Below are 25,738 nucleotides of genomic sequence, written 5' to 3'. Positions count from 1 at the left end.
ATACAGCTACAAAGATGGCCAGAGAAAGAGTTGTTATTCCTCTCGTTCTACAGAACATTTCTGGGGTGGCATTACTAGAGGGCTGATGTGGAGGAGAAATTTCTCAGACGGCAAAGGCTTTTGCAGGGGCAAGAACAGTCTGGGGCAAGAAGGGCCGTTGAGAGTCTGCGTTGGACGTTTGAGCTGAGCTACACCAAATGAAGCAGAGAGGAAAACCCACTTCCCTCACATCTACTGGGTAAACCAGGTGGGTGTCTACAGCCTTTCTTGCCCTGGGGAAAATTAAGGAAACACCCCACCCTTCCCACGTCTATCGGTCTGCGAGAACAGCCAGTCTTAGCCAGCTCCGAGAAAACCGATGGGCAGTCCTCCGGGCGCATCTTGGGAGCACGGTCGTCCCCCGTGTGGCTCCTCTCTTTGGAGCTCCGCGGCCGCTCGACCTGCGCCGCCCGGGGGAGGCTACGAGGCCGAGGCAGAGTTCACCTTTGGGGACCGGCCCCAGAACACCAAGCTGTCGTCCCTGGAGAGCGAGGACGCCGAGCTGATCCTTCGCACCTGGCGCCCGGCGCGCGTGCACACCCCGAACCGGGCCCGGGCGCGGAAGGAGCGGTCCAGCAGGAGGTAGATGACCGGGTTCGCACAGCTGTTGACGAAAGCCAGGCAGGTGGCGACAGCCAGACCCCAGCGTAGCGCCAGCAGCAGCGCGCAGGGCAGCGGCAGAGCCCGGAGGCGCGCCAGGTGGAAGATGGCTCGCAGGACGCCGAAGGGCAGCCAGGAACCCACGAAGACGCTCTCCACGGCGAAGATGATGCGCAGCGAATTGCTCCGGGCCCTCCCCACGCGCGGCAGGCGGCGCGACACGCGGCAGTAGCAGGCCAGGGTGACAGCCAGCGGCAGCGCGAAGGTCAGCAGCAGCAGCAGCAGGCCGAGGCCCTGGAGGGCATCCGACGGCTCCTCGGCGCACTGGCTGCCCGGGCCGTCCGGGCTCGGCTGCAGCCCGCGGTAGAGCAAGGCGGGGAGCCCGGCCAGGAACGCCACCGCCCAGGCGCCGCAGCACGCGGCTCGCACACAGCGCGGGCTCCGCAGCGGCCGCGCGCTCAGCGGCCGGCCCACGGCCAGGTAGCGGTCCACGCTCATGCCCGCCAGCAGCAGCGCGCCCGCGCAGCGCGTGGCCGCCAGCGCGAAGCTGCTGGCTTTGCACAGGCCGTCGCCGAAGGGCCACAGGCCGCCCCGGGCCTCCGCCGCCGCCCACAGTGGCAGTGTGAGCACGAAGCCCAGGTCGGCGGCCGCTAGGTGCAGCACGAAGGTGTCCACCAGCCGCCGCGGCCCGCGCCGTCCGCTCAGCAGCCACAGCACGAAGGCGTTGCCCGGCAGGCCCACGGTGAAGGCCGCCAGGTAGAGCGCAGGGATGATGGCGTGACCGTAGGGCAGGTCCCAGGCCGGGCAAAGCTCCATTTGGTCCAGGGAGCCAGAGCCCGAATAGTCCCAGGACGTCGTGCTCCAGCTGTGACTCCAGGCCTCGGTGGACTGCATGGCCAGGGTCACTGGACCTGCGTCCTCCCTGGCGCAGTGCAGCTCCCTCTGAGCAGGAGGGGGTTTGCTTTTCACGGCCGGTGCCCAGCACCTCCCTTCCTGCCACCCCAGGCCGAGGCGAAGGGGTGAGCAGGAAGGTAGAGGGGGAGAAGAGTGTGGGCCGGGAGGGGCAGGTCTCTGTGGTGGCTTCCAAGTTGGGGCTGGCCCAAAGGGGGCTTCACGACTGGTTATTGTGAGGAGATATCCTTAGGGGCTGGGAGACCTGTGACCACTCGAAGTTGATAGCACAACATTTCTGGTTGCTTGGCCTATTATCTTGGCCGGCGGGTATCTGATCTGGGGTGCAAGGGGCAGCGGGTGTGCGCTAGAGCCCTGAACTGTTCTCGGTTTTCACCAGGAGTTGCTTTTGTTTGCTTGTGTTTAGAGGAGGAGGAGACAGACTTCTAAGGGAGGACCATGCCTCAGCTCCTGTCTCTAATTTGCTCTGCCATGTAGCACACAAGGGGATCTGGAGGCTGAGAGAGCCTCCCACAGTTCCTGATCGAGAATTGTCCCCGGAGCTCTTGGATCAAATAGCCTCCTGGGATGAAGGATTAGATGTGCCACCTGGAGTGGCATTTCTGGTCTAGTCCAGTCCTCATGACGCCGTGTTTAAAGGTAGAGTGGGAAGTCGTAGTTGGAGTGTCCTACTGGAAAGGACCAGGGCCCTGGGTTAACCCTCCTCCTCCTTCCCCATCCTTCAAAACCTTGCTGGGGGGTAAGTCAAACACGGTCATAACCTCTATACAAAGGATGACACAAAATGGCCCCTAACAAAACAACAGATTTGCTATTCTAAATCATGAGACAGGAGCTCCGAGACCCCCTGTGAAGCGAGGGGAAGGAGAGGGTTCATGGATAAGGGTGTGCAGGAGAGACAAGGGTGGGTGAGGGAAAACATGCTTTCTCCTCAAGGAGCTACACACAAATTCTTAACACACATCCCTTGATGGGCTGTGTTGGAACTGCTGTTAACAATGCCTTCCCAGAGTCACTCTGTTGTCACCAAGAATGAGTGACTGACTGGTGTTGGAAATTCCAGGGGACTGTCAGTTTTGTCTGCTCCCATTCCAGTGACAGTGACCTCTCCACAAAGCGGGCATTGTTCTTTGCATTGCAAGAAATGCATCTTGACCTCAGATCCATTATTTGGGGGGGGGGGGGGGAGGGGACACAGGCCATGTGTGCGATGGCCAACGTGCCATCAGTCAAGCTCTGGTCTGTGTTTAAAACAAAGTCCACATAGAGCTTAGAAGCAAGGGCCATGCTGCTGGTGAGAAAGGGCTGCTGAGGGACAATGCTTCAGGTCGGGTCTAGGAAGAGGATAAAGGTCAAAAAGAATGGCAGAACAGAGAGGATGAGCCAGCCAGGCAGTGGTGGCACACGCCTTTAATCCCAGCACTTGGGAGGCAGAGGCAGGCGGATCTCTGTGAGTTCGAGGCCAGCCTGGTCTATAGGACAAGATCCAGGACAGTCGCCAAACCTACACAGAGAAACCCTGTCTCGAAAAATAAAAACAAAACACAACAAGCAAGTACAGTGAGACACCTAAGAAGATACGGGCAGGCTGCGGGAACCGAGGGGAGGAGTGTAGGTGGGTGATTGAGTGGACAGCAGACGTGGCTGGCAGGGTCACCGTGCCTGATCCTGAAGGGCTTTGGATGTAAGTCTGATTTGGAAAAGCCCCGGCAGGACTCCCCAGGAGGCTGGCGTATTTGTGGCTGAAATAGATGATTATTATTTTATTTTGTAGGAGGCAAGGTCTCACCCTCATCAGGCAAGTGCTCTGCCCCTGAGCTACATCCCAGCTCCTGACATAGTATTAGCAGTAGAGACAGAAAAAAGAGGATGTATGGAGATTAGCCCAGGTCTCCACACAGAAAGGATTAGGATTTCTCGTCTGAGGAACACCGTGGAAGATGTCTCTCTAATTAAAGGACCAGAGCACAGAAGGGCAGCTGTGTGTGTGTGTGTGCCCAGCTTGACATTGATTGGAAGTAGGTTGATGAAATGTTATGATCCAAACCAAGACACATAGAGAGTAGAAGAAGCATGACAATCAACAGTACTGTTCTGGGCAAACTGGGCCATAGGATACCCCGGGTTGGGTCTCCTTTGATAAATGCAGCTACCCAGCAGGGAGTAGGAAGATGGGATAGAGGGCTAAATGTCTTTGCATTTCTGTCCGAATCCACTTCTCACAGAGTAAGGGTTTTAAGCTAGAGAGAGAGGGTGTAGTGGGATTGCTTTTCTGTAAAGGAAAGGGCCTGCCTCTATCCTGCAAAACCTACCCATTAAGTCAAACATGCAGAGCTCGGGATACATATCTAGTCTGTTCCTGCCAAGAATTTTTTTTCTTGGGCTGATGAGAGGACTCAGTAGGTAAAGGCGCTTGCCACCAAGCCTGAGGAGCCGAGTTCAATCCCCTAGCTCACATAGTAAAAGGAAAGAACCTACTTCTGCAAATTGTCTTTTGATCACAAACCTGCCATAAACATACATGCCCACACACATACACACATCACTGAAGAAGCTTAACAGTTTTTAAAAGAATATTTCTCATACCAGTTGCAAGCTGGGAAAAGGTACTCAAGAGGCCAGGGAGTAAACCTGGCTGATCTCTTCGTGGGCTCCCCAGTTTCTAGGCATGGGCTTTCTCCTAAAGGCCCTCTACCCACATGGTGCTGGTGAGCTGTGCCTACCTCTCCCCCGGTTGGCCACAGGGGCTACAGCCTCCTTCCCTGGAAGACCAGTGGGATAGAGCCTAGACAGAGGCCAGGTCCAGTGCTGAAGAACGTTTCCCACTTGCACTTGGCACATCTCAGTCTAAGGCTCAAAGAGCATGAGTGATCTTGAAAGCTAGAGATGGACAGTGAAGACACCACCAGGGAGAAGGCAGACTGGGGGCAGCTGCCTAGAGGGGAGGGGAGCCAGTGGGGTGGGAGATGGGGGTGGGGGAGGAGAGGGGAGCTGGGGTGGGGGAGCGGAGCGGAGCCGGCTGCGGAGGGGAAGTAGAAGTAGGTTGTTTACTAAAGAACACAGATTAGTGCTTCCTGGCTGTGGTCTTGGTCCTGGCTGTGGTCTCATACCCAAGGGAAGTCTGGTTGAGCACATAGGGTGGATTTTCTGTGCCTGGGCCCAAGCACAGTGGATTTTCTCTGCTGGGGCCCAGGCACAGTGGCTTTTTTTCCAGCTTGTCTAGATAAGAGAAAGCAGCAAAGGCCAGATGCTACCCTGGATGCTTGTGGTACTCAGGCTGTTTTGTGAGATGTGGCCAACTACTGTCTCTTTGCCTCCCCAGCCAACTGAAACACCCATCTTTCCAGCCGAGGGTGCTGCCCATTCTCTGACTAGGGAGAGAGGCTAAGAAGGAGTGGCTGGCCCTTCTTCCATCCGACCTCTGGAGCCTTCTCTGACACCATCTCTCACAGGCCTCCCCTCTCCCGGACTGTGGGAGCCACTGGGTTGACTAGGCTGTGGTCCCTCCTGCCCCGTCCAGGGTCCTGTATTGTCTTTGGGATGAAGGGAGAGTAGCGTGAATATTTCATCTCAGTTGCTTTTGTTTCTCCCCTCCCCCCTGACAGAGGCTGTATTTAAAGTTTCAACTTTTCCCACCACTATTGTTTTTTTTTCTGTAAAAATTTTATCATGATCTTCAAGAAAATTTTTTGGAAATTGTACTTGCTGTTTTCGTTATAAAGTTTCATGAAAGTCACCCCAGATTTGGCTCTTTGATGCAATCATACTTAACAGGCTGGTGAATTTTCCTCATCCGGGAAGGATGTTTCCAAAAATAAAGTGTCCACATACTCCCATTGTTCTTAGGTTTTAGAAAACATTGTATGTTACATATTCTCCACGTACTTACAACTGTTCAGCCATATTTGCCAATAAAATGTACCTGGTTTATTGTTTGCTGTTCTCTGGGTCACAAAAGCCCACATTTTTTTATGTTGCTTATTTTTTCATTTAATTTTTTTGCTTTTCAAGACTGGATTCCTCTGTGTAGCCCTGGCTGTCTTGGAACTCACTCCACATACCAGGCTGGTCTTGAACTCAGAGATCCATCTGCCTCTACCTCCTGAGTACTGAGGTTAAAGGTTTGTGCCATCATTGCCCAGTACTCAATTTTTTAAGCACTTAAATCCAGACATTTTGGCGGTTTTGGTGCTTTTGCTATGGTTTGTGATATTCAGATAATCATGTCCTTATGAAGTATAATCATTATTATTTACTACCAATTTCCATAAACTATTTATTTTTAGGATAAATCATGATCATTTGATTCAGATATTTTCCCATATTTTCTCAGCTATTTAAAAAAGTTTTTAATCTTATAGTTTCAGTCAGATTTGTTGCTGTTACCATTTTCAGTTTAGAAGGTTACTTCCTCTTTATGTGTTACGGTTTGAATGTGAAACGTCTCTCACAGGCACATGTATATCAACACTTGGGTCTCCAGCTAGTGGCATTGTCTTGGAAAGCTGTGGAACCTTCTGGACCTAGAATTTAGCTGGTGGATGTAGGGCTGTAGCGGAGGACTTTGAGGCATACAGGCCACCCCTACTCCTACCTCTGCGGATTCCATCACACTCCCTTGGGCTGTGCTGGGCTGCACCCTCTTGAGCAGCAAGCCTGAAACAAATCCTTTCTCCTCTAAGTTGCTGTCAGTTTGTCAGAGCAACAATAAAAGTTAATATGTGATGTGTGAGCATTGAGCTCTATGGCCATTATTGTTAAAGACTTACTATGGGTATGTGGGAGTACCCTTATGTATGTGCATCACATGACGTGTGCCTGGTGCCCATGGAGGCCAGGAAGCGTTGGATTCCCTGGAACTGGAGTTACAGGTGATTGTGAGCCATGGGGTCTGCTATACTGCTTGGTGGTATCCTCACCAGGCATACTCATCTCCAGCTGTCCTGCTGTCCAGGAGAGTATTCTTCTTGTACACAGCAGCTGGTTAAATGTACTAAGAATCTATAAGACACCTCATCCAAGAATCTTCAAGACTTGACCACAGTTCACGGTACCTGGTGTCACTCTGATGAATCCCTCAGGGCCAAACATTGGATGATAAAGAGGAACTGGTAGAATTGAAACACAGCTTTCGGGGCTGGAGAGATGGCTCAGTGGTTAAGAGCACTGGCTGCTCTTCCAACCAGGGTTCAATTCCCAGCACCCACATGGCAGCTCACAATAGTCTGTAGTTCCAGTTTGAGGGGATCTGACGCCCTCACACAGACATGCAGGCAGGCAAAACGCTAATGCGTATAAAAAATAAATCATTGAAAAAGAAACCCACAGCTTGCACTCCACCAAGTTGGGCAGTTGACGAGGAAGTTAGAATTTGAATCTCAAGGGTGAGTAAAAACCAAGCAAAGCCCTGTCTTGTTTCTATACCATTGATGCATCTTGAACTGGGAGTGAGGAATCCTTTACTCACTACTAGTAGGGTAGGTCCTTTGTAGGTGTGTGTTATCAAGGGGCACAGGGGATAGACGATGGCCATTATGGTTCTGCCCTGATGCCTTACCGCCTGAGATGGCTGGCACACACAGGCAAGGGACCCACCCTCACACTAAACATCTCAGACGTTCAATGATCTTAGAAACTTTCAGGTACTAAATGTGGGGTAGCTGGGAACGGACACTGAGTCAGACATGAGCACTGGGCTTTGGCCTAGAGGATGAGTCAAAGTGAAAGCCTTGTGGCCTGCAGCTCTTGACTGTCCCAGGGCTAGATCTACCCCAAATCTCTTTGGTGGCCCTTGGAGGACATAGGGGAGAAGAGCAGGGGCAGAACTGGAGACTTGGGAGGAAGGTAGCTTTCAAGGAAAGTGACACTCACTGTCTTCCTGCAATGTAAGGTGTTTTTTAAAGAAAAGCATCAGGGAAGTCCCTCTATATAAAAATGCCCCCCAGAATTTGTTTGGGAAAGAAATAACATTTTCTTATTGATGGTAGTTACCCTCAGAAGCTTCTGAGCTACTTCTACCCACCTGCCATCACTTCCCAGGTTAGTGCAGATTTCTGGCTACTTGCACGAAAGCCTCATTAACATTGGTGGGAGGGCACCGCTCCCTCCCCAGTGCTGATTCTGCCATTCAGAGAAACCAATTCTAAAGTCACTTTGAATTTGGGCTGACTTTGTGAACAGCCCCTTCCTGCTTCTGGGCAAGGCTGTATCAGGGAAGGTTAACAGACACACAGAGTGGGACTCCAAAGGCTTCCTCTCGAGCAGGGAACATGTATTAGAGAAGATAAGCCATCCTGTACCAGTAACCTCGACCGATATAGACTGTGGCATCCTGCCTTGTGTCAAGGCCAAAGCAAACTTAAGGGATTCTGAAGATGTGTGTGGACAAACGAAAATTCTCAGGGGTTGAGAGCTGATGATTACCTCAGCTCTCCAGTTCTCATGTGGTCCAACATACAATGCTGAACAATAAAATGAACAGAGAAGTCCTTAAGATTCGACCCCACATCCTAAGCAGTCTTGTGATAGCTTGGAATGTCTTAGTTTTCTGTTTTGCTGTGACTACAAATACTTCCCTATGGTTCGGTCACGCTGAAAGGGGAGCTGGGTGAGCCTGTTGTTTACAAAGACAAGGTTTTGACCAGTGAGGACATGATGAAACTGGCATTTAGGAAAACAGCATGGAGGGAGACCTTTTGGAGGTTCTACAGGGCTAAGCATGAGCCGTAAGGGCCTGGCCACCAGTCGGTGGCAGGGAGGACGAGGAACATACTAGGTTTGGGTGGCTGCCCGAGATGAAGGCTCTTCTGTTAGCAGGGAAGGAAGGAGTAAGGGACTTGGAAGGTGTTAGCCTAGCACTTGTTGATATTCGCCTTCCAACGACAGCCATTTGATTAGCAGGAGATGGAATCTGTTTTGATTTGCAGCTTCCTGGATAAGGATGTTAAACTAGGCACACTTACCACTCTTTTTTGAGAACCATCTCTTCAGTTCATTAGCTCCTTTATCAACTGGCAGGTGCTTCTGGTGTCGAGACCAGGAAACATCAGATCCCTTGTAACTGGGATCACATACAGTGGTGAGCTGCCACGTGAGTGCCGGGAACTGAATTCTGGGGCCTCTGGAAGAGCAGCGTTTCTCCAGCCCCTCTTATATTTTTACAGTGCAAATATAAGGCACCTGTAGATGAAGGTAGCTGATGACCTACAGTGACACTAAGTATGGTGACAGCATCCGACACTGGGACACTGAGGTGCTTTTAGGGAGCTAACATGCCCCAAGGTGCAAACAGGAGGTGATTCACAGTCTAGATTTTCCTAGTTGAGAAACAACTCTGACATGTGTATTTCCCCATCCTCCATGAAATGATACAAACCCCACACATCCGATTTCTACAAGGAAACCTGTCATTCTGAAGGCACAGGTTTTGAAGTAGCACTGTTGCTATGGGATGATGACACCTCACCCATTTCAGAGTCTTTTTTTTCCCAACTCCTGGTTCCTAAGTCATAGGTTTGCAGCTGTTTGATTCATTAGATTTTATTCTTCAGTATCTCTGTGTAGAGGCTAGAAATAAAGATGTGTGTTCCTGGGGCTGGAGAGATGGCTCAGAGGTTAAGATCACTGACTGCTTTTCCAGAGGTCTTGAGTTCAATTCCAGTAACTACATGGTGGCTCACAACCACGAAGGCAGAACACTGTATACATAATAATAAAGAAAGTGTGTTCCTGTTCACTATGGAGTATTTTCCTTTTTCCCAGCAAAGTTCACCTACTTATTAGCCAGGTAAGGGGAAAGCACCATGGTTTAATATTTCTCTGATACACTCAACCTTTAGGATCAAATATTTTTATTCTGGAAAATTAAACTATTGGAGAATATTGTGGAAGTGTACTTATATTCTGAGGAATGAGTATCTTACAAAGAGGTGGAGCTCATGCCAATGCCTGAGCATTCTTCAGGCACATAACTGTGCATGGAGGGTTTTTTTTTGGTTATCCGAGTTTTTCCTGCCCTCATCTGAGTAAGTAAAATGAGCACAATCCAAGCGAAAGCTAGAGAAGGGTCAAGAAGCGGCTCCTGTGTCCGGCTCACCAGTCATCCCTACAGACTCGAGTATTCATGCTGCATTGATCACCTCACTGGAGAGGGTGTGAAGTAATGTACGAGGGACATAAACATACATGAACCATACATCCTATTGGGCAAAGCATAGAAACTTAAAAACTTCCTAACATCACCCAGAGAGGTATTCAAACAATGTTTAATATATTAAAAATTACGTCTTATAAGTAAATATTCAAATTGTTAAATTTAAACATAAGCTGAGACAGGAAAACTCCATAGTGCAGTCTCCTGAGTCCAAATCATTTTCTCACAGACCAGACCACTCACACATCTGATTGAAGAATCCGAGCCATTTGGTGCCATGCTTTTATTCAAATGAAAGGGGCACTACACTGCACCAGGAACTAGCAAGTCCAACAGCACTGACGGCACACATCCTCCGCAGTGCTCAGGAGTGGACAGGAAGCACACCACACGCTGCACATTGCCCAACAGTGTCCATGAAGTCACGGCGAGGAAGGGGACTTTGGCTTTAAACAGCCAAATAAAAACGGCAACAGTCCTCCAAAAATCAAACCGAGAAACAGAGGAATTAAAAACTTCAGAAGTCATGTAAAGTAGCAGAAGCTGACAGGCCACACTGCTTACCATGACAAGGATTTGGCAATTTAAACTGACTAATTATCATGGTGATCTGACCTCCAACGACGACAGCGCTTGTGGTGTTTCAGTAAGGTTGACGGAAATCTCCAAACTTTATGGAATGGCATATTTTCATTTGTATAATTTTAAAACATAATTTAAAAAGCTGCACCATAATAAAAAAATCTGCAGTCTAAAGAAATATATCTGTATTCCTCTTGCATTAATAAAGTAAAATATACTGAGAGCAATGAGCTTCGTGGCAATATTCACACCCTACCTTTAGACACTAGACACTCAGTTCAGCTGCTATACAGAGACAGGTGTGGTTAGTGTCCATTAGCTCTTCCATTGTCGTGCATCTAACTTTCCTTTATTCAATACTCAGATGACAGCAAGAGGACTGCTTTCATAGGGAAAAGACTGTGTTTAGTAATATAAAATGCTTATTAAATTCCTTTGTCTATTATTCACCTTGTTTTGATTAGGTTTGTTCATAATTTTTAAACTAGTCTTATCCTAAGGATATATCTGTTTGACCACTTCCTTCTAATTGTGATAAAAATTGGTGTCTGAAAGGTCAAATGTGAAATCCCCCATTTTTAATATCATATATACATAATATGTATACATTTAAAATATAAGAGTTACATATCCTGGTCTCTTACATGCGAGCGGTAGATCACAAATAGTTTGAGCTACACATACATTTTGCACAGGTTTTGGAAAAAAAAATCCATGAAATTTTTTTTACAGTTTTAACAAATATACATAAATATAAGAACATAAATTACAGTAAAATATTGACAGCATTTGAGAAAATGTTGCAAACCCAGATGCACTGATACCTAAAGGCCTTATAATAATAGTAAAGTACAGCTCAGGGACATCCCACTCCATTCTGCTTTTTAAATAAGTAAATACATCACATGAGACATGAGTTCTCTCTCTAAACAACTCAATAGAGAAATGTACATATTTTCATCTCTACATCCCATGAAGGAAAACAAACTACTCTCTCATTTATAAACAATACGTCTCTCCCCCCACCCCCCAGTGTACACAGTTGTCACAACACTGAAACATAACAGGGTCACATAATCAATCATTCAAGTCTTTTCCTGAGAATGAAGTTTTTCCCCAACTAACCCTCTGGGATACTTGCTAAAGAACAAAGATAGTACAGAGGAGATTTCAAGTGTGTCCTTAACCTAAGCTGTTCCACTGGAAAGGGGTTAAAAAGAAGGAAAACCCAGTATAACTAAAATAACATGAAGCTACTTTCAAATCAAAATGTAGCCCTTTGTACATGTTTAAAAACTCTAAATGTCAGTTCTCTATTGGTTATAAATAGAAAGGCCTCCTGAGAACTGCCCAGAGGCCTTACATTTCCATACTGAAAGGCGACAGACACTCAAGTGTTACTCCTCACTTCGGCCAGCTTATAAAGTGACTTTAAAAGAAATAGAAAGTGTTTTTGTTGTTGTTGTTAAAAGCACACCCTAAATGATTCTGAGTTGGCCAGAAGTGGTGTAAAAACGGCACTGATTTAATCAGCAGCTTCCTACCAGATACTCTGGGTAAGCTTGTGTGGTCTGCAGGGACCCCAGCAGCAGCTTTTTACACCTCCTTACTTAACAGAGAAATGTTAATACTTGTGTGAATAATAAATACAGAATGTAAATACTTAGAAGGATTCTTGCAAATGCTGTAACACCATTAAAACATGAGGGCTATTGTAAAACCTAACACTAGTGTTTCTCATAACATCATAAGAAAGGTGCAAGTTTCTTCTCAATGTGAACTTTCTATTTTCATGATCTCCACATGAAACAAAACACAAAGGCAGCTTAGAATAAACCCCCAGGAGAGAGAAAAGTAACAACAACAACAAAACCATCTGAAGATGTGCACGCATTGTATAGGGTTAAAAAAAAAATACAATACATAATTTGTCTTCTAGCCACATTTCAAGCCTATGTCCCACTGTGTCCATGAGAATTCAGTGCTTCAAGGTCTCTAACACCAGGCAGGCGACCTGGTAACATACAAACCTCTGTTTGTGACTCCAAACATTTCCTTCATCACTTGCCCTTATCACCTAGAAGAATCTTCTGCACTCCAAAACACTGTTTATATTCCAGTTGTTCACAACAACAGAGGTAAGGTCCAGTTTTAATTGATAAAAATCTTGTTGGCAATTAGAAAGATTTTCTATAGGCAGGAAAGATGAAGTACAAATTTACCACAAAGGTTCTGAAGCAAGCATTTCCCGCCTCCTATGCTTTAGTAGGTAAGAGTTTTTTGGGTGTAACTGGTCTTTTGGTTTGCCACAAGTGACTATGAATGGTAATCGCATCCACACTAGCAGACAAAGTTTTAGCAGGTATGTGGCTAAACTGTTTCCTGTCAGAATTGTACTTGTAAAGCCCCTCAATCATCTTTTTAGTGATAGATTTAGGGCCTATCCCAGTCAGTTTATTGATTTCTTCAGTTTCTGGGCAGTAAGTATACAAAGACCTGAACTGGCAGCCTGAATCCCGGAACAAGATTAGGAAATTGTTGGCATCTGACTTCTCCATTTCCTTTAGAATAGAAAACAAAAACAAGATAACAATAAAGCCATAACATTTTATTGAATGTTTATATAACAGTTAATATTTCTTGGTTAAAAGTTATGATATACTTGAAAATCAAAATTTATGTTAGTATTTTTGGCAGTCCTAGGGATCATTTACACGTGCTAAGCAGGCACTTTACCACTGTATTCTACCAAAAATGTTCAAGTCTGCTTACTCTTTAACTAAACCTCTGAGAGTGGAGTAGCTCCAGCTAACACTAACACATCTCTACAGACCCTTCTCACGCTGCTGAAATGCCAGGAGCCCACCAGAGGACCTTCCCTTGCATTGATCCAGAAGACTCTCAAGTCCTGAATGCTACTAAACTTAATTTTCATGAAAACATGCTTACCTCTAATATTTTTTTCTTCTGACCTTCATTTACTTTTCCAGCCAAACAGCAGTGAGCTAATGCGTTCTGGATGATGTGCTTATTGGATTTTGCACTGGGTTCCTTGTAGAGCTTTGGTCCTGTGGTAAACATTTACAACAGTTACAGAAATGACATTTCCAACACTACCAGTTTTCCATGATGTGAAGGCCCTCGTACTTATGACACTGCAAGAGAAAACCAAATCCTGGACTTGAGGGACTTTTCTTTCTTTTCTTGAGACAGGGTCTTACTATGTAGCCTTGGCTGTCCTGGAACTCCCTCTGTAGACCAGGCTGGCCTCGAACTCAGAGAGATCTGCCTGCCTCTGCTTCCAAGTGCTGGAATTAAAGGTGTGTGCCACCATGTCCAGCTCTTATGGTCTTTTTAGGGGCTACACTCGAGCCACGACATGGTTTTATTTACACCAGGACACATTTGGGGGTTGTGGCTTTGTGCTGCTGTCCCATGAAGGCAATGCTGGGAGTAAGATATTGCTTGTAATGTTACAGTTTCCTCCATCTTTCCAGGCTGGATAGATTACTGACTGTTGAGCTTAAAGGGTCCAAGAGTCATTTTTAGTTTAGTTTTGTTCTCTTGAGACAGTCTCTCACTTTGTAAGCCCAGGCTGGCCTGGAAAAAACTATGCAGTCCAGGATGGCCTCAAACTCAAGGCCATCCTCTTCCCTCAGCCTCACAAGTGCTGGGGTTACTGGTATAAGCTATCATATTTAGCTTTAGTTTGCAAGAAGGCAAGAAAAGATACTCTTGGGCAATAGCTCAGGCAGGAAGTGCTTGTCTTGCAAGAACAAGGGTTGATGTGAGTTCAGTGCCCCAGAACCCACATTTAAAAAAGCGCTAGTGAGGTGGACACAGGCAAATTAAAGAAACCCCATGTCAAAACACGCACAGCTGGGGGTGGTAGCATGCCTTTAATCCCAGCTTTCAGGAAACAGGGTGGGTGGATATCTGAGTTCAAGGCCAACCTGAGGTACTCATTAAGATTGTTTAAAAATCCAAAAGCCACACACACACACACACACACACACACACACACACACACACACACAGAGTCTTCTGACTCTGCATATACACACCAATAAAAACGAAGAAAATCATCTTTTTCAGGGTGTTCAGACTGCTCAACTTTACAAACAGAGGCAGACAGAGTAACAGGGAAATACTCTCCAATCTCACACTAGAGGCTGTCAGACGGGCTGGAGAGATGGCTCAGTGGTCAAGAACGTGCACGGGCTGCTTGCTTATCCAGAGTATCTGGGTTTGATTCCTAGCACCCACACAGCGTCTACACAACCATCTCTAACTCTAGTCCCAGAGGACCTGATGGCTTCCTGATGCAGACCCCAGGTATGCAAGAGGGGAACAGACACATGCAGGCAAGACACTCACACACATAAATAGGAGGTTGTACCAAAGCTACAGAATAAAGAGGAGAAGGGGGGGCCAGAAAGTCCCTGGCTACTTAGGTACGGTAAGGCTTCCAGACCTCGCAAGCACACGGGGACCATCTTCTCCTGCTCTTGTACACACACCGTTTCCTTCCTTGTTGTCCCATGGTCTCTCTCAACGTGTTCTACCTTTTCCTCATTCTCTCTACTGCTCCACGTCTTTAGATGTATCCTTACTTCCTATTCTTTGATTTAATTTGATTCGATCATGCCACCCACAGAGGCTGGAAGAGAACCTGAGGGAACAGGGTGCTGAGGACAGACACCCTCCCAGATCTACTGCTTTCTTCTGACCTCTAGTTTCCTGAACACTATTCTTTTTTTTTAAAGATTTATTTTATTGATTATGTATACAGTGTTCTGTCTGCATGTATCCCTGCCCAGCAGAAGAGGGCACCAGATCTCATTACAGATGGTTGTGAGCCACCATGTGGTTGTTGGGAATTGAACTCAGGACCTCTGGAAGAACAGCCAGTACTCTTAACCTCTGAGTCATCTCTCCAGCCCCCGAACACTGTTCTTATCACTACTATTTTGTTGGTGCTAGGGATTAAACTCAGGCCCTCATACAAGTCAGGCAAACACTTCACCAGTTAGATGTATCCCCAACCTGTATTTTTTATTTTGAGACCGTCTCATTAAGTTACCTAGCCTGGTTATAACTGAAGCCCCAATGTTAGGGGGAGTTGGGGAGTCCTCAGGGATAGCATCTCCTTCAAATATTTATGAGGAACAATATTTTGTTGGTAAAACTTCTCTAAGGTTTCTTTGAACCTAAATTACCCCAAGAAATGGCCAGTAATATTAAGGCAGATGGTGTCTAAGTGGCTTCTTTAGTTTTACTTAGAAACCTACCTTATTCTCCAGGGGTGAACAGTGCCTCCTTCAGTGGGCTGTATCACTGAAAGGCTGGCACCTCAGAGTGACCACTTTCCTTACTGTGACAGACACTGTGTTTATACCACCAGGTGAACCAGCAACTCCTTCTTTACTGCACCCTACGCCTGTTCTCATTAGTGCGTTAAATCAAAATACTCCCCTGAAGTGTCCACACTGACCTGTGTATTCTGTTCCAGAAGCCACTGAAGAAGTTGTTGATGCATTTTCCCAGTCTTTCTCACCATTTCTACTGCCACAGCGACTTGGAGATAAGAAGCCTTCTACAGACTCTGACCTAAACAATGAATAACTCATGTTTTATGTCTCAGAGAAAGAACGCTTAGGTTTCTGAGAATGAATTTGATAGTATCAAGCACAACAACGTAGAGCTTTAAAAATGAGATAGTGCTAATACTGTGTCTTCTTTTTGGCACATTCTACTGTTGGAATGAACTTTTCCATATGAAAACTGGCAACCTGCACAATAGAATGCCAAGCCAATGACAAGTCTGAGAGTCTGAGAGCCAGAGAAGCACGCTTTGTTGATCTGTGTAGGCAGAATTTTCCTGTCCACTGGTTCCAAAATAACCACGAAGAGGCACAAATTTATAATTATAATATTAATTATAAATGCTCGGCTGATAGCTCAGGCTTATTACAAACTAGCTCTTACAACTTAGCCCATTTCTATTAATCTATGTGCTGCCCCGAGGCTCGTGACTTTTACCTCTATCCCATTTTGTGTGTCTGACCCGTTCTGCGTTTGGCTGGCAACTCCTCTGACTCCACCCTTTCTCTACCTAGCATTCTCCCTGTGTCAGGCTGTCTTGCTCAATCTCTTCCTGCCCAGCTATCGGCCAATCAGCTTTTATTAACAACGAGAGCAATACATATTTACAGTGTACAATGATTGTCCCACAGAAGATGTGGGTCTTCTAGTTCAAGGTGATACTGATTCTATCTAGTCTGTATGATAGAGAAAGAGTATAAGAGACTTTATATCAGTATGTTAGATACAAAGGCTCCAAAATGTGAAATTCAAGTAAGCAAGCTGCTTTTGGGATTATTCTAATGTCACTGTCTTCAATGAGAAGACAGATTTTATTTTTCTCTTTCTATTATTTAATGATAGTCATATTAAATTACTATTAGTATTTACAGCTTATAAAAGTATTAATGTTAATTCAAATTCTAAGAGACTGCAAAGTAAATAGATCATTTTTTATAATCACTGTATCTAGTTATTTACTTATTGTGTATGCTCACGTACGGGCGTGTACTCATGCCATGTCATGCAGAAGGTCAGAGGACAACTTGCTGGAGTCAGTTCTCTCCTTCCGTCACGTGGGTCTCAGAGAATGAACTCAGGTTATCAGGTGTGGCAGCAAGTTCCTTTACTCACTGAGCCATCTTAGTGGCTACATTTCATATGATTATAATACAAAGTCTCTCCCACCCCCAAAACAGGGTCTCTCTGTGTAGCCTTGGCTGTCCTAGAACTAACTCTATAGACCAGGCTGGCCTTGAACTCACAGAAATCTGTCTCTGCCTCCCGAGTGCTGAGATTAAAGGTGTATGCCACCACAGCAAAACTAAAAATTTGTGATGTTTCGATCACTACAAAATATAAAATAACTCTAATTTTTATAGAGTTGCAAGTATCACCTTCTTTTCTGTGGAAAACATTCAGAAGCTCTGGGCTTACCTTGGCGTCCTCTTGCCTGAGTGAACGCTCTCGTTATCACCTGTGTTCAGCGATGCCAAAGAGAGGCTAGAGACTGAAAAAACACGGTAAATTCGTGATCCTGAACAAAAACAAAATTGTAAATGTAAAAGAAGAAACTAGAAAAGAGTCTGTTCATTAGATAACACCAGCAACGAGAACGGGCTTTTCTAACTTCTTTTCTTTGTACTCTGAATCTAAGCACATAATATGGTGCATGCATATATTCACAAGTTAAACTTGTAAGAGTTAAGTTTTAGGCTATAATAAAACTAACTTGCTGTTCCAAAAGTAAAGTGGTAACAGGAGACCTGATACTGTGACTAGGTTTTTTCAAGAAAGAAACATGTATTTTGCAATATCTAATTTCTTTGTGAAAATTAACTTAAAATTTTTCCCAATGTGTCTTAGTTTGGACTTATTTTTATTTTCCATGTATATGAATTTTTGCCTGCACGTATGTGTGTGTCCTGCCTGCACGTATGTGTGTGTCCTGCCTGTACACCTAGTGCCACTGATGCTAGAAGAGGGTGCTGGATTCCCTGAGCTGGAGTTATGGATGGTTGTGAATCATTACGTGGGTGCTGGGAACTGAACCCTAATCCTCTGCAAGAGCAGAAGTGCTCTTAACCACTGAGCTATCTCGAGAGTCCCAGCCATCTCTTCAGCCACATCAGCCAATATTATATGTCAAAGAATTTTACCAAACCAGGCTCATTCCTGTAGCCTCAGAATTGGGAATACTCCAGCTGCTAGTTGGAGGCCAGCTTGGGCTAAAAAGCAAGCTTCACTGCCTAGCATGGTCCATTTGGGTTATTTCCCTCAGAATTAACTACAGGAGGTCCTGTTTAGTTTTGAGTGCTCAAGATAAAACCTAGAGCCTCAAGCATATTAGGTAAGGCCTCTACCTTTATCCTCAGCTCCAACTGTAGGACCTGTCTGAAATTTTCCATGGTGCTACTTTAAATAAAATGGCTTAAAAACTATGCATGTTGAATTTAAAAGATATATTTTCTCAACTCCAAGAAATCAGAATTTTGGACTTCTGACTATTTCTGTTTTGGGGGGGGGGGCGCTTTTGACATCTTGACCTGACATCATTATTGTCCAGATAACAATGACTAGGGCTACAGTCAATGAGAGAGTTCCTGGATCTCATGTGCGATGTCCTGGACTCAATCCCACACCCTAAACTCCAGAACAGTGATTAAAAAATACAGCTACGTTTCTTATACATCTTATGCACATAACATTTATTCTAAATTCATAAGTTTTTAAACAGTAGTTAATGCATTAGGGGATGTGGTGTAGTTGGTAGAGTGCTTGCCCATCAAGAACAAAGCCCTGAATTCAACCCCCAACACTGCATTAGAGGGGTGCTGGTAATGCCTGTAATCCCAGCACTTATGAGACAGAGGTAGGAGGATCAGAAGTTCAAAGTCATCCTTGGCTATGTAGTGAGTTTGAGGTTAGCGTGAGCTATAGGAGACCTTGTCATAAGAGTGGAAAAAAATCCCAGCACTCGGGAGGCAGAGGCAGGCGGATCTCTGTGAGTTCAAGGCCAGCCTGGGCTACCAAGTGAGTTCCAGGAAAGGCGCAAAGCTACACAGAGAAACCCTGTCTTGAAAAACCAAAAAAAAAAAAAAAAAAAAAAAAAAAAGAGTGGAAAAAAAAAGATACAGAAATGGTAACTGATAATTCAAGGATGTTACACCTGTAGACAGAATTCTCTAAGTTAGTATTTAAATTACACTTTTAGCATTCACATTTGATCTACTAAATATATGCATGCACATATAAGCACCTAGATTAAATAAAAATTTCCTTTGCTTATTTTGGTTTTCCAAATAAGACCATGCATCACCTCAAACTGTGTATCCAATTTAGTGTGACCAAGGCTTGTCAGGTTAGCACAACAAGCCAAGCTGGTGCTTATGAACAGACCTCCTCGCAGTAACGGGTGGTACCTGGAGGGCCTTTGACTGGTGTTTTGGGGGATTCAATGTGATCTCTGTGAATGGATTTGGGCCGCTGTTTCTTCGGTTTGGCCACCTGAGGACGAGGCTTGATGACGGTATCCATGTCTTCCATTAGCTTCAGCTGTTTTCGCCTCATGTACTCCTGCCTAATGAACTCTCTGCGTGCGCGCTCATCTTCTTTCTTCTGACGTTCTTCCTCAGTTTTACGCCTAGGAAACCAAACGGCTGAACTGATTACTCTGTAGACCAAATACAAACGACACTGGAGAGAGTTACATGTTTGATGGGAGAAAAAGGAAATGACTACAGTTCAGAACCTTGGGGAAAAACATAGCTGGCTTAAAATGTACTTGAGAAAACTTTAAATTTTGGTCAATTTTTTTTTGTGCGTGCGCAGTGCGTGAGTGTGTATTTCTCAGTGAAGTTATTTTAATGTTTTTTAAACATTCATATTGATTTTCAAGGTTAATGTTCATGGAGGACTTTACTCTGACAAGCAAATGAATACTCTGAACTTCTAAAAACCTCCCAAAGTCAGCAATGATCCAGCTGCCTTAGACTCCTCACAGCCATCTGAAGAATCCTGTTAATAACACATAGCTGTGAAACTACCCGTTGGGCACCCTGCAGAGCTAAGAACCCCGTGTGGACACCGAGACTCAGAACCTGCAGCAGCATCCTTGCCTTGTCTCCTCTTTCTTATGCTCCATTTCCGCTTCCAGCTGCTGCTTCCGAAGCTGAGTTTCTTTCTCCCTCCTCAGCCGTTTCTCCAGCAAAGCTGCCCGTTTCATTGCCATATCATTTTCTGCCTTCTGATCATCCTAAGAATAAATGTCATTGAAAAAGAGTAAACATTTTAGATTCCAATATTTTCTTTCATTTTCTAACATAGCCACTCTTGTGGTACTCATACCTGAAAATCTGAACTAATTACAACTTTACCAAATGTGGACATGATACAGAAATGTACGAATTCCTTACACTTAATAGCCATCAAAAGGAAAAAAAAGGAAAACAAGTTTTTTTTATTATGTTTCAGTGTGTGTGTGTGCACACACACGTGCGTGTGAGTGCGGACACGCACACTGCACTGCACATGTGGAGGTGGGTGGTTGGTGGATAACCTGTACGAGTCTTTTCTCTCCGTCACCATGTTGGTCCCAGGGACTGAACTCAGGTTGTCAGGCTTGGTGTTAACAGCCTTTTCCTTTACCTGATGGACCATCTCATGGCCTAAAACCAACTGTTTAAAAACCTACATTTATGTGCATCTGTGTAGTGCCATATCACGCCGTGGCACACACACGGAAGTCAGAGGACAACTTGCAAAAGATGGTTCTCTTGCTCCATAATTTGGGTCCCGGGATCCAACTCAGATTGTCAGCCTTGACAACAAGTGTCTTTCCCCACTGAATCACTTCACTGGCCCCCAAACAACTGGCTTTGATTCTAATAACCTAACGTAGGAGAGTTTGGCCCCCATTTTAAAAATCACATTTAAAGTATAATAAAAATCAGATAAAAAGCAATCCAAAACTAGCCACCAAATGTCATGTCACGTAAGTGTTGGAGGGACTTGTTTCTAGTTTGGTTTGTTTTTCAGCTGAGGTGCTGACAGTCTGACTGGCGGGTTCACTCTGAAGAGGAGACGGACAGAATTCCTGCTCTGCAGTTCTGCAGTTGAGAATCGGTCACGATCTGTAACCCTCCCGGACTTCCTGATCCACAAGGGCACTCTCGGTTCTCAGAAGGCTTCTACAGTGCAGTGCTTTACAATCAGCAAGTAACAAGTTGCAGTACTGGTCCACTGTCTTAATGATTCCTTGAGGACACTTATGTCTTTCGTGGCTAACACATTTGCATCACGGTGCTGGGCATGACGGGTATTAAATCACACAGGGAAGAGGCACTTTGCCTCTTGCTTTGTCTGGGAGTCCAGAGACAGACTTCATGAAGAATGGACAAAGCCAGAAGATAGCACTGAAGCCATCAGTTCAACTAGGCCTTTCTGTATCTAACAAGCCATACACACTACATTATGCTCTGGATAAAAAGAACCAGTCCCCCTGGGTACTCACAGTCTAAGTGAAAAAGAAAAGAAAAACCAGAGAGCTGAAAACTGGATTACAAGTGCATTATCAGTGAATGCAGACTGCCAGAGACACAGGTGGACACAGCTAACTCATCAATGAGGCATGTAAAGTCTTAGGAGGAAACAGAGTTAAAGGACAGTCTAGAGCGGTGAGTCTCAACCCTCCCAAAGCTGCGACCCTTTAATACAGTTCTCCACGTTGGGGTGACCCCAACTATGACATTATTTCATTGCTACTTCACAACTGTAATTTTGCTACTGTTATGACTCATAATGTAAATATCTGATAGACAGGATATCTGATATGTGACCCCTGTGGGGGGTCATTAATCACAGGTTGAGAACCTCTGGTTTAGGAACTATGAGGAAGAGTCTAGACAAGTAGGTATGGGTTATACTGCCCTGTCCCTGAGCTGTACTGAGGTTTGACCTTTATAAACGTTTTCCCAGAATGCCTGAGGACTCACTCTCCAGTACCACATTTAGATATAAATAAGGAGTTTCTGGTGGAGCCTGGCTCTTGGAGACAGGAGCATGAAGAACAGGACGGCATGAGTAGAGACTAGGGGCCCAGGTAAGAAATGATAACCATGTCAGAGATGACCTCTGGGGCAGTGAAGACATGAAGTGAAGGTACGGATGGATGTCTAGTTTACACTAAAGATCCCCTGCCCATTTCCCTTTCTGTGCAAAAGTCTCTACCCTGCACATTAAACTCGGCTGTGTTACTATCTACAGTAGCAATCTATGAAAGAACAAACAAAAAAGGTAGTTTTACATGATGAAGAGACAAAACGTGGCTTCTATCCAAATTTCTAAATGCTGAGAGGCCTAAGGGACAAGCATCCTGAGATCAAATTTAAAATAATCACAGCACTAATGGTCGGCAATAAAACTGGCAATCATCGCCACCTCAACGGCTTCAATTTGCCATTTCCTCCCATTGCTACTGCGCACTTCCTCTCAATCTTCAACTCTTAAGCCGTGCTGCTGGGTACGCTTTTCTAACTACATCTACCCCGTACAGCTTTGGAGGTCAGAGGTAACAGTCCCTGAATTACAGGAAAGAAGTATGAACAGCACACATTTCTGACTGTGGAAAACACATTCTTCCATGTGGTAATTTAGAAAAATGTAAAGGTGAAGAAAATGGATAATTGAGGAGAAAAAGCTTTAATATGATTAAGGTTTCGTCTATAAATTCTAGGATCTTTACTATCAAGAAGTAATACTGTCTAGGCTGTCATTTATTTGGCTGAAGTACTATTTAACTATTGTTATCTAATAGCAATAGTAAGATTAAGATTTATATTCCTAATCCGTACAGATACAACATTAGAGATCACCTGTTTTAGTGCCTTAACAACGAATCTGAAACATACATTTCCAGTTATAGAAAAATAAACTATGGTCTACAATGCAGACTGTAAGTAGGTAACACCATGGCCAACAGATCATGTACACATCTTTCTTCAAACTGTCTTTAAGGAGTTTTTTCAGAGGTGGACATTATAGGCAGAGGCAAAGCTCTGTCCAGCATGCAAGGCCTTGGCTTTGGTTCCCAGAAAAAGAGACCTATACCTTAATGATAATATCAAACTACTACATGTTTTCAAAAATGTTTCACTTTGTATGGTCCATATCTGATAAGTTTGTAAAACTCAAAAAATATTATGATAAAAAAACGTTAAAACCTTAACATACATTTATATATGATGCAATATGAGTATTTTTACCAATTGGGAATAGCTGAATTCTTTGATAAATTCAGGGCTTTGATAAAAGTGGAAAGGGGAGGCAGGGAACCATATACTATGACTGAAATGCATGCATGCCATGACTGTGGTAGAGGACTGCAGCTCTTGAGTCCACACTGGAATATGGTTGCACAGTGTGCCTCAATACTTGTATAGAACAAGGCAGGGTTTGCCTAGACACATTTCAGGAATAATGGCTGACTTGTAATGAAAGAGATTGTTCCTGAAGAAGTACATATATCAACTTAGAAAACATATAGGCACTCATCCCAAGAGGATGCTCAAAACTGTGGATTAGTATTACCTTAAAAAAGAATCCACAGCATACTTTCTGGTCGTCATCAAACTGCTCTTTATCACTCTCTCCATCATATTTTTCAACAGATACATCAGCCTTTTCAGGGGGTTTCAAATCTGACAGAGAAACTTCGATCAGATTGACATTTTTAGGAGCAGTGGGTGGGAAAACAGGTTTAGGAGGTGGATCTGTGGGTTGACTCAACTGGTCCTCATTTGGTGTCACACACACAGTCTCTGTGATGGGCTGTGACAAGACTTCAGAAACTGTTGATTCAAGAGGTTTAATCCCCTTTTCCCCAGGATTATGGTCACAAGGTTCCAATGTCCCTTTGCACTCTGACGACTCCTTTTTAGTCTCCTCTTTTGGTTTGGGATCTTTTAATTGAGGCTCCCCATCATCACCAAAACATACAAATGACCGTGTCTGAATGGGAACCTGACTGGGTGAAAATCTCCTTAATCGAGGAAGACTATCCACAGACCGAGGAGGTGTCAGGGTTCGGTTCAAAGGAGTTATTTTTAGTTCATTTGGCCTTGGAGTCCTTTGATTTTTAACAGAAAAGGATGAGCTCTTCCTGTTGGAAGACTGTGGCGACGGATGAGTGGGGCGTGGGGAGTCAGACGAGAACTGAGCAGCCGCTGACGACAGGCCTGCCTGTCTAGGTTTAAAATCGCGAATCTGCTTCTGCGGAGAGGGCTGTGGGGGTGAAATCACCCACGACTGCTGCTCTCTCATCTGCATTAACATCTCTTGTTGAAGGGACAGGCGTTGCATTTCTTGTTGTAGAAAATGCAGGGATGAATTTAGCTTTTCAATGGACTTTGTATACTCTAAAATTTCCCCTTCGTTTAAAGTCTCTTCTGAAGGGCTTGCCAGGTTCCACTGCCTCTCGGGATCAGCAGGCGTGGTTGGAGACTTCAGCCATTTGCCCTGAGGAGTCTCCATGCTCTCTTTTATGTCTGCTAGAGACTTGCTCCTCTGCCCGTCAATTTTTTGTGGTTCCTTTTCTTTTGCTCGGTCAGTGTATATTTTCTCATCTTCTGCACCCGCAGCTTCCTCTCGAAGAGGGGAAATCCCGTCCCCTTTCTTTTTCACCACAGTTAGGAAGGCTGTCCTTCCCATTTTCTGCCTCTGCTTAGTAAAAGCAGCCTCCATTTTCTTTTTCTGGGCTTCTATGGCGCGTCTCTTCTCTTCCAGTTTCATCCTAAGGTGGACCATTTCAGAAGCCAGCAGCTGGGTGGTGTCCCGCCCTTGGGCAAGGCCCGTTTCCTCTGGAACCTGGGCCCAGGAGACCACATGAGGAATGTTAAGCTCCGAGCCCTCTGGGGTAGTCTTCTGAGAGCTGCTCCCACTACTCTTCCCATCAGTATGATTTAGCTTCCGGAACTTCTGCTCAGCGAAGCTGGTCATTTTCACTCCAGAGCTGGAGGAAGCACTGCTCCCCGGCTGAGACCTGGTGCTGATGGTACTTGGACAAGGACTCAGGGCTTCCCTGGGGTTGCCGGCTCTTCCGTCATAGTCCTGAAGAAACTTAGACGCATCGTCCATGTCGGAGTCTAAGCTCACAGTGTAATCCCTCAAGGAAGAGTCTTCGTCCATTGTTTCTGGAATATCCTCTGAAGGGACATGAATCCCAGTGTCCACTTCCGTGGTGTCCGTTATGGGACTCAAGGCACCTTTTGTGTCTGTCACGTTGTCAGGACTCGATTGATTCGGCTGGATATTTGAATTGAGAATACTCAGATCCTGACTATGGAGAAAGAAGCCATTAGCGATCTGGTCTGGCCGAGGTGTATGAGGAGATTTCTCAGTGTCGTGAATTATCTGTAATGCTTCTTCAATGCTTGGGGTCTCGATCTGATTGCCAAACTCATCAAGAAGAACTCTATTTTGTAAAGCCCCGTTGGGAAGCCTGTAGTGAGTATTCTCGTTAGAATTTAGTTCATTTGTGTTTAGTGGCATGTAAGATTTGAGGTCACCACAAGGATCTACATGATGTTCTTCTTCAATGCCTTCTTCTTCCTCTTCTCCATTCACGGGCTTGAAGGACAAATTTTTTCTGATGTGTTTAGATGCACGGCTGTTGTTGAGAGTCAGCCCTTCATTACTGACAGAGCGGATGATTCCTCGGTTTGGAGTGGAACTCTGCGCATTGTCTTCTTTATCGAAAGAAATATCAAATGAAACACCATGCACTGATGTTCTAAAAAGGAGGTAAAGACAAAATGTTTAAGAAACTGCAGGAAACATGATTTTAGAACAATTATTTGAAAGTATATACCCTTC

The 25,738-nt window shown here is 45.1% G+C and overlaps 2 protein-coding genes across 2 annotated transcripts in view; both read right to left on the bottom strand.

Moving 5' to 3' along the window:
• Positions 1 to 459: 459 nt before the first annotated feature.
• Gpr25 (G protein-coupled receptor 25) lies at positions 460 to 1,533 on the bottom strand. The gene has a single exon (XM_059280357.1). It carries the CDS (start codon positions 1,531 to 1,533, stop codon positions 460 to 462), a length of 1,074 nt encoding a protein of 357 aa, XP_059136340.1.
• Positions 1,534 to 9,971: 8,438 nt separating this feature from the next.
• Camsap2 (calmodulin regulated spectrin associated protein family member 2) overlaps positions 9,972 to 25,738 on the bottom strand; it is a 96,247-nt gene continuing 80,480 nt past the window's right edge. The window contains exons 11-17 of the mRNA XM_059280991.1: positions 23,456 to 25,655; positions 19,987 to 20,123; positions 19,291 to 19,511; positions 17,306 to 17,378; positions 15,780 to 15,895; positions 13,235 to 13,353; positions 9,972 to 12,846 (exon numbers count right to left, since the gene is read on the bottom strand). Coding sequence (XP_059136974.1) covers positions 12,541 to 12,846; positions 13,235 to 13,353; positions 15,780 to 15,895; positions 17,306 to 17,378; positions 19,291 to 19,511; positions 19,987 to 20,123; positions 23,456 to 25,655 — 3,172 coding nt within the window. The 3' untranslated portion in view covers positions 9,972 to 12,540. The remainder of the gene's footprint in view (positions 12,847 to 13,234; positions 13,354 to 15,779; positions 15,896 to 17,305; positions 17,379 to 19,290; positions 19,512 to 19,986; positions 20,124 to 23,455; positions 25,656 to 25,738) is intronic.

Source organism: Peromyscus eremicus, chromosome 15 (assembly GCF_949786415.1).
Source record: "Peromyscus eremicus chromosome 15, PerEre_H2_v1, whole genome shotgun sequence".
NCBI lineage: Eukaryota > Metazoa > Chordata > Mammalia > Rodentia > Cricetidae > Peromyscus > Peromyscus eremicus.
Note: the sequence above shows the minus strand (reverse complement) of the source record. Positions and strands in the feature narration are given on the sequence as shown.

Bases quoted from the DNA above. Each gene is read 5' to 3' on its own strand.
- Gpr25 (XM_059280357.1), bottom strand. From the start codon at position 1,533: ATGCAGTCCACCGAGGCCTGGAGTCACAGCTGGAGCACGACGTCCTGG.